Below are 12,193 nucleotides of genomic sequence, written 5' to 3'. Positions count from 1 at the left end.
AGATCCCCTGGAGGAGGGCATGGCAACCCACTCCAGTATTCTTGCTTGGAGAATTTCATGGACAGAGGAGCCTGGTGGGCTATAGTCCATGGGGTTGCAAAGAGTCAGTCATGACTGAGCAACTAAGCACAGCACATTATTACAATATATTTATTGAGATTCCCTGGTAGTTCAGCTGGTAAAGAATCCACCTGCAATGCAGGAGACCCTGGTTCGATTCCTGAGTCAGGAAGTTTCCCTGGACAAGGGAACGGCTACCCACTCCAGTATTCTGGCCTGAAGAATTCCATGGACTCTATAGTCCATGGGGTTGCAAAGATTCAGACAAGACTTTCACTTTTCACTTTCACATCGTATTAGAATACATTATTAGCTACAACCATTGATCTTTAATTCTATCAGGAAATGTATTAAAAATGTATGCACATTATCTCATTTAATCTTTACTATGAGATCTATATGGTGAAAACTTTGATAAAAGAAATCAAAGTAAATTCAAATAAATGAAGTGATAGTCCATGTTCACGGACAGGAAGACTCAATATTGTCAAGAAGTCAGTTTTTTCTTACTTGATCTATAGATTGAATGTATTCCCAACCAAAATCCAGAAAATTATTTTGTGGATATTGACAATCCAGTTCTGATGTTTACAGGGAGCGGCAAATGACCCAGAATAGCTAACACAATATTGAAGGAGAAAAGCAAAGTCAGAGGACTGATAATACTATCTGACTTCAAGACTTGGTATATAGTCACAGTAATTACTTTATCTTTTCAACACTTTGGTTGGCACCACTTTACACTTGGGAAACTGAGGTTCAAAGCATGCAGTTTGCAAGAGATGAGGACCCATGTTTAATTCCACCTAAGATTCAGATCTGAACTAAACAGGTATGGACACTGCTCAGATATTGCTACAGTGGCCTGAATTCAAGTCCTTTGCTTTCTCCTAAGAAATCAGTTAATGCTTATCTTTCTCTCAACAGCTGCTGGCTCAAACTTGATAAAGAGTTCATCTGGAGCTTCACAGGGCCAGTAGCACTCATTATCTTGGTAGGTGACCAACCAATGATATTTACTGGCCAAACACAGAGTGTATTTCTTATCTGTCAAAGTGGAAATGAGATGTGATAAGGAAATACAGCCTAAAGTGATCAACCCTTCTTGCTGGAAATATTGTCTTCACATGTCTTTCCTCAGCTTCCCCCTGTTCCCTGGTTCCTCTGATATAACATAACCCTCTGCTGGGAATTCTTTTAAAAATCCAGTATTTGTTCATTTGACAAACCTTTAGAAAATATTCACTCTGCATAGAACATTTTTCTGTTTGCCAAGAAATTCCTGATTACATCCATCATCCTGTTATAGATATGAATAGCATTCTTTCACTTTTAAAGTGTCCTGGCTTGAATGATAAATTATATAGTCAAGCTAATCAACCATCAGATGCTATGGGTTCTATAGTCTGTGTTGTATAAAAGACCTGAGCCTATGTGCATAAAGCCTGTATCTTTGTGGAAAAGATTCTTAGGTCTACCTCAAGTTGGGTTGCATGACATAGCTTCAAAAGACAGTTCCAAGTCAATTTTCCATTCTGTTTCCACAGATAAACTTGGTGTTCTACTTCCAAGTTCTGTGGATTTTGAGAAGCAAACTTTCCTCCCTTAATAAAGAAGTTTCCACCATTCAGAACACCAGGTAAGAATGTATACCAGAATTAGTAGTACCCATAGATTTTTTTCCTATAGGATCACATTTTCTGGGACCACCCAGAAAATACAAAATACAAAATAGTGTATAAAACTTACAAAAATAGTGTATAAAAATAGTATATAAAACTTCATACAAAATACAAATATACAAAATAGTATATAAAACTTCCAGGTAAAAATAGTGTATAAAATACACTATTACAAAAATAGTGTATAAGACTTCCAGGTAAAAAACTACAGAGGAATAATTTTCAAGAGTGAGAAAAAGCATTATTCTCAGAGATCATAAACATTAGGTTTTCCATTGCTGCTGTGCAAAAAGATTCATCAGTACCATCTTCTTAGATTGCATGTATGCATTAATATGAGATATTTGTTTTTGTCTTTCTGACTTACTTCACTCTGTATAAAAGGGTCTAGGTTCATGGAGACGCAGACACAGAGAACAGACTTGTGGACACAGCAGGCAAAGGAGAGAGTGGGATGAATAGAAAGTAGCATTGAAACAGATACATTACCATATGCAAAATAGAGCCAGTGGGAATTTGCTATATGATGGAAGGAGCTCAGATCTGGTACCCTGTGACAACCTAGAGGGGTGGGATGAGGTGGGAGGTCTGAGGGAGGTTGAAGAGGGAGGGGGCATACCTATGGCGGATTCACATTGATGTATGGCAGAAACCAACACAATATTGTAAAGCAATTATCCTCTAATTAAAAATAAATTTTAAAAACTCCTTTTAATTAACAAAAAAAAAAAAACAAATTGGGTTCTGCCTTCTTCAAGTTGCATGACTTCAAGGAAGGCACTTTGCTACATGAGCTGTTTATGAGGTTTAACTAAGGTAATGCATGAGAGGGCTTCCTGGGTGGCACTAGCGGTAAAGAACCTGCTTAAAGCCTTTAGTGCAGTGCACACTATGTAGTGATAAACGAGAGGTATTACTCTTTTTACTTTTTCAGAGTCATGACATTTAAAGCCATCTCTCAGCTGTTTATCCTGGGATGTTCTTGGGGTCTTGGTTTTTTCTTGGTTGAAGAAGTTGGGAAGACCATCGGATCGATCATTGCCTACATGTTCACCATCATCAATGTCCTACAGGGGACGTTGCTTTTTGTGGTACACTGTCTTCTTAATCACCAGGTAAGGCAAATCATTTTGTGTCTCACCAGCTTAATCTGAAAGTCTTGTTGAATTGTTCATATCCTCGCCCTTCTCTGACCTTGTGAAAGTCACTTAGTCATGTCTGACTCTTTGCAACCCCATGGTCTGTAGTCCATGGGATTCTCCAGGCAAGAATACTGGAGCGGGTAGCCATTCCCTTCTCCAGGGGATCTTCCCAACCCAGGGATCAAACTCAGGTCTCCCGCATTGCAGACGGATTCTTTACCATCTGAGCCATCAGGGAAGCCCTGGAGTGGGTAGCCGTTTCCTTCTCCAGGGGATCTTCTCTCTGACCTTGTATATTTATATTTTTGGAGTTGCCTTGATTCTAGGAAGAGGGTTTAGGTGCTTCTTGGGTAAACCATGTGCTCTGAGTCTCGTCCATCCATCATTCCAATCTGGATCTTCCATATGGGAAAAAAAAGATTGTTAGTCTAGTTATTAATAACTTCTTTTTAAGTAAACTTTTTATTTTGGAATAATCTTAGAAGTATAAGAAAGTTGCATGCATTTGTCTGCTGGTGACTGCCATAAAAAATACCATAGACAGAGTGATCTGGTCAATAGAAATTTATCTTCTCACAATTCGGGAGACCAGATGCCTAATATCAGGGTGTCAGTATGTTTGGGTTCTGAAGAGGACTCTCTTCTTGGTAGATGGTCACTTTCTGAAAGTGTCTTCCCATGGGAGTAAGAATGAGAGTTTTCCGGTATCTTTTCTTATGAGGATGTTGTTAATCTTACTGAACAGGGACTCAGTGCTTATGACCTCGTGCCTGCTAAGTTGGTTCAGTCGTGTCCGACTCTCCACAACCTCATGGACTGGGCCCACCAGGCTCCTCTGTCCATGGGATTCTCCAGGCAAAAATACTGGAGTGGGTTGCCACGCCCCCCTCCAGGGGATCTTCCTGACCCAGGGACTGAACCTGTATTTCTTGTGTCTCCTGCATTGGCAGGCAGGTTCTATACCGCTAGCACCACCTGGGAGCTTATGACCACATTTAACCTTAATCACGTCCATCATGGTCATACCTCCAGATACAGTCACATTGGGAAAGTTAGGGCTTTCATATATGAATTTTGGGGGGACACAATTTAATTCATAGCAGAACACATGTCAGTCTGGATAAGGGCGTTTCTGCTGTAATAACAGTTAGCTCATCCCCCTCTGATTTCAGTGGCTTACAATGACAAAGACTTATTTCTTGCTCCTGCTACATAGCTCTGGTATGATATGTATTGTCTTCACTCTCATGGAGGCTGAAGGGGCAGCCCTTATTTTTTAGTAGAACATTGGTGTGTTCATGACAAAGGGAAAGGAGATTATGGCGAAGTACAGTTCAGCTCCCTTCCACTGGCCAAAGCAGACCCCATGGCCGTACCTGAATTTGTCAGAGAGGATGAATAATCCTCCTAGTCAGGTGCACTGTATGGAAAAGTGCTGGTTTATTGGCATAATTTTATATTACCACAAACCCAGAAAGACCAGCTCTAATCCTGGTATTCCCACTAACTGGGTTGCTGTGTGACTCTGGGAAGGCTGCTTACTCTCTCTGAACCTTGGTTTTTCTCACCTGCAAATATGGCAATACCTGCCTCGCCGGATTGAGAATTAAACGAGATAACATAAAACAAATGTCTTAGCAATTTGTGGCACACATGTTCTCAGTGAGGGTCATTATAATTTCACTCTTTATAGGGTAAAGATTGAAAATAACTTTCCTGGCTTTTTTCCCTCTGGTGTTGAGTAGAACTACCAGGAACTAAGATGCTGGCAGTGAAAAGACCATCTTAACACTAACTCTTTCATCTTTTAGTGCCTTAATGCTTGGTACTCCTCACACACAGAAGTAAAACAGAACTTAATGTGAGTTAATGTTGAGTATTAAGAATTTAGATGTCTTTTTAAAAATGTGATAATGTGGTTAAAGGAAGGCAGTTCATGGAATCACAGTGGGTGGTCTAGTGTCAGGGCTCTGGGTAAGTATGACAAGGTTTTGCATGCTGGCTATGTGATCTTAGGCAAGTCTACTTCCAAGAGTCTCAATTTCTTCACATTTCATTGGGGATAAGAGAAGTATCTTTCTTCTGTTGTTTCTTCTGAATGTTACATTGCATTGGTTAAGATATTAACTGATACATTGTCTATAAAGTACATTAAACATTGCTCAGTTCAGTTCATTTCAGTCACTCAGTCGTGTCCGACTCTTTGCGACCCCATGAATCGCAGCACGCCAGGCCTCCCTGTCCATCACCAACTCCTGGAATCTACTCAAGCTCATGTCCATTGAGTAGGTGATGCCATCCAGCCATCTCATCTTCTGTCGTCCCCTTCTCCTCCTGCCCCCAATCCCTCCCAGCATCAGGGTCTTTTCCAATGAGTCAACTCTTATGAAGTGGCCGAAGTACTGGAGTTTCAGCTTCAGCATCAGTCCTTCCAATGAACACCCAGGACTGATCTCCAGTTAACGTTCAATAAATAATGGCCTTCATCATCGTAATTATCACACCACCATTACCTTCTTTGTCATCATCACCATCATGACCACAATCCTTTTCATCATTATTACTATCATATCATCACCACCACCATCATCACCTTCATTATGGTCACCATCATACCAACATCATCATCATTTTCACCATCACCCTCACCACCATCAACATCATCATTATTATAATCCTATATAGAATCCTTATGGTGCCTTTCATTTAGTAAATGCCTCTTTAACAACCAAGCAAATCCAATCTAAATCAAATGAATCAGCATGAACATGGCAATATTACACCAAGAATCAGGATAAGGGTGACAGAGAATATGTATTGGCATCTATATCTTTAATTTCCTATTTTAGGGTCTTTTCTCCCAAACCAAGCTTTGGATGTAACACAAGCCTCTATATTCCTTAGGTGCAGATGGAATTCAAGCAGTGGTTTGGTGGGGTGCGGAAAGGGGTTGAAACTGAAAGCTCTGAGGTATTTCGCTCTACTACTCAGGTCAAAATGGTAAGATGGGCTCTTCTGCATTGCCGTGTACTTGTCTGAACTCAGTATCTCCTGCTACTAGGAACTTCCTGGTTGCTTATCTGAAAAAAAGGGAAATTACATTAGATTCCTGTATTAAGCTGTGGAAGTTTCTGGGTTTTGAGACCAAACCCAGAAAATCTCTTCTTTCCCTTTTTCTTCTGCTCTCTCTTCCTTCTTTCCTTTGTTTCTTCCTCTTCAGTGCATTAACAAATACCCAATGATATTTAACAGAAATATTACATTTATTCAACAACATTCTATTAACAAAAATTAGCTGAGTTCCTAGTTTGTGCCAGCCACTGTTTTAGATATTGGGGGAAGATCCTCACCTTCACAGAGTTGATATTCTAATAGGGAGTAGACAGACAGTAAACCACCAAAAGTAGATTATACAGTGTGCTACAAAATGATATATTCTATAGAAAAAATATAGAGCAATGGACTCACAGATATAGAGGACAAACTCAGGGCTGGACTTGAAGAGAGGCATTGTATAGGGGTGGGGACATGGGAGGTATGAACAGTTGGGTACAAGATGGGCTCAGAGCTCTATTTTACAACACAGGAATATAGCCAATATTTTGTAATAACTTCAAATGGAAATTAACCTTTTAAATTATATTAAAATTTTAAAATAAAAAGGAGAGAAATTTAGAAAGCAGCCAGGAATGCACCAGGCTGAAAGAGTTTTGTTGTTCTTCAGTGGCTCAGTCATGTCCAACTCTTTGTGACCCCATGGACTATATAGCATGCCAGGCTCCTCCATCCATGGAATTTTTCAGGCAAGAATACTGGAGTGGGTTGCCATGTCTTCCTCCAGGGGATCTTCCCAATACAGCAATTAAACCTGCATCTCCTACACTGCAGCTAGATTCTTTACCACTGAACCACCAGGGAAGCTCTGGGAAGAGTTTATTTTAAATAATATGACCATAATGAACCTCCCTTCCCAGGTGGCACCAGTGGTAAAGAACCTGCCTGCCAGTATAGGAGACATAAGAGAGGCAGTTTCAATCCCTGGGTCAGGAAGATCTCCTGTAGGAGGACATGGCAACCCACTCCAGTATTCTTGCCTAGAGAACCCCACGGACGGAGGAGCCTGGTGGGCTACACTTCACAGAGTCACACAAAGTCGGATACAACTGAAGTGACTCAGCACACAGCACAATGAACCTCCCTAAGACTCTGGCACTTGGGTCCTCAGTCGTGTCCAACTCTTTGTGACCCCATGGACTGCAGCCCAGCAAGCTCCTCTGTCCCTGGAATTCTCCAGGCAAGAATACTGGAGTGGGTTACCATTTCCTTCTCCAGGGAATCTTCCAGACCCAGGGATCAACCTGGGTCTCCCTCATTGCAGATTCTTTACTGTCTGAGCCACTAGGGAAGCCAAAGACTTGATGAATGTATCTAATTTTTAAAAAAATGACCCCTGGGGGAATCCTCTGGTGGTCCAGTGATTAGGGCTCTATGCTTTCACTGCTGAGGGCATGAAGTCAGTCTCTGATGAGGGAATTAAGATTCCCTAGTGCTAAGACCCTAATGCCGGGAAAGACTGAAGGCAGGAGGAGAAGGGGTCAGCAGAAGATGAGATGGTTAGATGGTATCACCGACTCAATGGACATGAGTTTGAGCAAACTCTGGGAGATAGTGAAGGACAGGGGAGCCTGGCGTGCTGCAGTCCATGGGGTCGCAAAGAGTCAGACAGGATTTAGCAGCTGAACAATAGCAACAAAGCAAGAAATTAAGACTCTCAAATACAATGAGCAATTTCCACTGGCCAGGCATTGCCCTAGGCAGAAGGAAAACAATAGTGACCAAAACAATGAAATTTATAGAGAGTAGAGATTGACCAAAACACCTTTAGGGGCAAGACAAATATCATACAATGAGACAGAGTATGCAGAGAATTAAAATAGAATATAGTGATAGGTAGTGAGGGAAAGACTATTATGGAATGAATGGTTAGGGAAAAACTGAGGAGGTGACATTTCAACTAACTATATAGAAGAGTCCAGAATAATAATCATAATCCCTTATTTTTTTTTAACGTAGATTATTTTTAAAGTCCACATTCTTGCCTGGGAAATCCCATGGATAGAGGAGGCTGACGTGCTGCAATCCATGGAGTCTCAAAGAGTCAGATGCAACTTAGCGACTAAACAACAACATTTTTAAAGTCTTTACTGAATGTGTTACAATATTGCTTGTTTTATGTTTTGGTTTTTTGGCCCCTGAAGCATATGGGATCTTAACTCCCCAGCTAAGGATTGAACCCACACCCTCTTCATTGAAAGGCAAAGTCTTAACCACTGGACCCCCAGGAGAGTCTCATAATCCTTGTCTTTGGACAACATGTTACATTCTAAAAAGCACATAATCAGAGACTTTCCTGGTTGTCCAGTGGTTAGGGCTGTGCGCTTCCACTGCAGGGGGGCATGGATTAGATACCTGGTCCGGAACTAAGATTCTTCATGCTGTGTGGTGGAGCCAACAATAAATAAATAAGTAGCACATAATCAACCTAACCAAGCTTGCAACCTCCATTAATCCTCTGTAGCATTTAAGTGATCCATCACTATTGGGTTTACATACAGCCCAAGTGTCTGGCTTCAGATCCCAGATTCTACCATCTCCAGGCTGTGTGACCTTGCACAAGCCACTTAATATCTCTGAACCTCAGTTTCTTCATCTGTAAAATGGGAATGATAATAATATCTGTCTCATCATGAGAATTAAATGATATCTTATAGGTTAAGCACTTCAAATGCTACCTGGCACACAGCATGTGTTAGTTGTTCAGTCACGTCTGACTACTTGTGACCTCATGGACTGTAACCCACCAGGCTCCTCTGTCCATGGAATTCTCCAGGCAAGAATACCTGAATGGTTTCCAGTCTCTTCTCCAGTGGAACTTCCTGATCCAGGGGCTAAACCCAGGTTTCCTGCATTACAGGCAGATTCTTTACCTCTGAGCCCCATACACTTAATGTTTGTGAAGAGATTAAATTTTTAAACCCCATCATAGATGATGTTATGGGGTGTTGAGTAAAAAAAAACAAACAAACAAAAAACGCACAACCTAAAAGTTGAGAATTATGTTTTATTTGTCAGACTTTCCGAGGACTTCAAGAAGAGCTCTGAGGGACTGCTCCAAAGAGGCAAGGGAGGAGTCAGGTTATATAAGAGTTTTTACAACAAAGATCAGGTAGTCAGAACAGCAAAAGATTACTGTTCATTAAGGGAAATTAACTTAAGAGACATCTGAAAGTTAAGGAATTTAGTGCTTTTCTATGTACAGGAAAATGCGAGTCTGCGTGTGTGCTGTAAGCCGCTTCAGTCATGTCCCACTCTATGCGATCCTATGGACTGAGCCCTCCAGGCAAGACTGCTGGAGTGGGTTGCCATGCCCTCCTGGATCTTCCCGACCCAGGAATAGAGGATCTTCCCGACCCAGGGATGGAACTCAAGTCTCTTAAGTCTCCTGCTTTGCAGATGGGTTCTTTCCCTCTAGCTGCTGCTAAGTCGCTTCAGTCGTGTCCAACTCTGTGTGATCCCATAGATGGCAGCCCACCAGGCTCCCCCATCCCTGGGATTCTCCAGGCAAGAACACTGAAGTGGGTTGCCATTTCCTTCTCCAATGCATGCAAGTGAAAAGTGAAAGTGAAGTCGCTCAGTCACGTCCGACTCGTAGCGACCGCATGGACTGCAGCCTACCAGGCTCCTCCATCCAAGGGATTGTCCAGGAGAGAGTACTGGAGGGGGGTGCCATTGCCTTCTCCTTTCCCACTAACACCCCCTGGGAAACCCACAAGAGCCTAGGCTCATTGAAATAATTGCTTTGATGAGCTCCTTAGCTATTTACCTCGGTATCCCATTCTTTCTCATCCCGAGTCCCCTCAGGGTGCACCTTTGTGGATGGCTGTCCCATCCTTTGTTTACTGATACATCAGGCAACATTTTTCAGATATTAGCTTTGGATTTACTGAGCTTTGAACTGTAGGGCAGTTCTAGCTTGTCACTTCCAAGCAGGCTTAGAAGTTTTAGTTAATTTCTGAGGTGTTCATTTCCCTTCAGCTTTTTCTCCACATTGTTTCCCCCAAATAGGAGAAGCTGGAGAAGTCACCGGAATACTTTTGCAAAAAAGACTCTGCGTCTATCCAGCCACCGCCTGGGCCTCACCTTATTAGTGTCTCTTGGCTCAAAACAGACAACTGAGCTGCATGTGGACTGCGCCCCTCACACGTGTGGATGGGACCAACGCCACTGTCGACTTTTCCTGTGAGAATGAGTCCTGACTGATTTCCTCATCTTGGTTTCTCTCTCCATAGAAAGAAAGGGACACCTGGGAGAATTCTTAGATCCAGAATCCAGTATGGTGTGTCAGGGGCAATCAAATGGTTAAGAAATCCTTTTTCATGATGAGAGAAATAAGTGGATTTTCCTCTGCTAGACATTACCAACTTGCATATGACTGACTAACTTCTGGATTCAGCTTACAGATTCTCCTTTGGCTTCTCCATTGCATTTTATGCTCCCCAAGATTTTGCATCTCTGGACACCTGCATAACTCAATAATTCTCATATGAAGTAATATGAAAAGAGGGTTGCATGCTTGGCAATGCAAAAATGGGGCACCACCAGTCCCACTTAGGGGTGAATTGTCTCCGGGAAGAATTTTGTGGTCAGAACACCAGCACTTTCCCCGTTTTCTTTGCCTGAAGACTTTTTTTAACCTACCTTATTCTCTGATTAAGTATAATTTTGTTTTCTTAGTTTCATCTCTGAAGGAAAGTTACAGGACTCAAAATAGCCTGGAGTTAAAATTCCTCTCCAGGTCCTCCCCACCATTCTATGCAAAACAAAGAACTCTCTCACTCGAAGAAAAAATGGACATTAAGGGATTGATTATACCCAGCTCCCAGCTGGTCCAGCCTCTGGCCGATCTCCAAAATTCCTTGCCCCAGCTCGTTTAAGAGACAACTACTTCGAACAACCTCGGAGAAGAACAGGCCCCCTTAAGACAGTAGCTTTCCACATACATGCCTATATATACTTACTCTTTTCTTGGGTAAGTGCGGGAGCTCACTAATCTGACTGCTGCCCCTTCTTGCCTCATTAAAGGTGCTCTGTTCCTGTAAAGTGCCGGTCTCATTCTTTTTCTGATCCTCACCTTCTCTAACTCCTTTACCCTACAATCTCCATGTCCTGGTATAAATGCTAACAAACTGAAACAATGTGGCATATCACATCAGTAATTTGATCTGATTTATTTTGTTCTACTGTTTCTAAATTCGTTTCCAAACATATTGGGTTTTAGGTGTGTATTTTCAGCATTAGAATTATTAAGTGCATGGATAACTTTGTGACCAGACAATGTTTCCAAAACAATTTTAAATTGTAATGACAGTACAATTATAATTCATTAAAAAAGAAAGTGTAGAACATACTGTAAAGTTAAGCATATAGTCAAATTCAGAATACTCCAATACTGTATTTATTACAGGCTTCCCAGGGGGCACTAGTGGTAAAGACCCTGCCTGCCAGTGCAAGAGAAGTAAGAAACACAGGTTCGATCCCTGGGTTGGGAAGATCCCCTGGAGGAGGAAATGGCAACCCACTCCAGTATTCTTGCCTGGGAAATCCCATGGACAGAGGAACCTGGTGGGCTATAGTCCATGGGGTCACAGAGTCAGACAAGACTGAGCACACACACATACATAATGCTATAATATGGTGGTGTGTTAACAACTTAGTCTAGTGTAAAGGTTAAGGGATGAGATATTAAAAATAACTGTAGCTACCTTAATTTGTTAACAAATACAAAATATAAAAGAGATTGTAATTGTGATATCAAAGACAAAAAAGGAGAGAAGGGTGGAGCTTTTATGTGTGATTGGGGTTAGTGAAAATGAAAGTCACTCAGTCGTGTCCTACCCTTTGTGACCCCATGGACTATACAGTCCATGGAATTCTCCAGGCCAGAATACTGCAATGGGTAGCCTTTCCCTTCTCCAGGGGATCTTCCCAACCCAGGGATTAAACCCAGGTCTCCCCACATTGCAGGTGGATTCTTTACCAACTGTGCCACAAGAGAAGCCCAAGAATACTGGAGTGGGTAGCCTATCCCTTCTCCAGGGGATCTTCCCAACCCAGGAATCAAACCAGGGTCTTGTGCATTGCAGGTGGATTCTTTACCAGCTGAGTATCAGGGACGCCCTGGGGTTAAGTTGCTATCAACTTAAAATGGATGATTTTAGCCGTTAGATGTTTTATGGAAGCTTTGGGGTA

General features: G+C 41.9%; 1 protein-coding gene across 1 annotated transcript in view; it reads left to right on the top strand.

Annotated features, from left to right (window-relative positions):
• Window positions 1–11,477, top strand: part of LOC122699606 (adhesion G protein-coupled receptor E4-like) — a 35,456-nt gene extending 23,979 nt beyond the window's left edge. The window contains exons 13-17 of the mRNA XM_043911765.1: window positions 988–1,054; window positions 1,608–1,699; window positions 2,677–2,857; window positions 5,789–5,884; window positions 10,010–11,477. Of these exons, the coding sequence (XP_043767700.1) occupies window positions 988–1,054; window positions 1,608–1,699; window positions 2,677–2,857; window positions 5,789–5,884; window positions 10,010–10,120 (547 nt within the window). The 3' untranslated portion in view covers window positions 10,121–11,477. The remainder of the gene's footprint in view (window positions 1–987; window positions 1,055–1,607; window positions 1,700–2,676; window positions 2,858–5,788; window positions 5,885–10,009) is intronic.
• The last annotated feature ends 716 nt before the right edge of the window (window positions 11,478–12,193 follow it).

The sequence above is a fragment of the Cervus elaphus genome, chromosome 9, assembly GCF_910594005.1.
Source record: "Cervus elaphus chromosome 9, mCerEla1.1, whole genome shotgun sequence".
In the NCBI taxonomy this organism is placed as follows: domain Eukaryota; kingdom Metazoa; phylum Chordata; class Mammalia; order Artiodactyla; family Cervidae; genus Cervus; species Cervus elaphus.
This window is presented reverse-complemented; position numbering and strand designations above follow the sequence as displayed.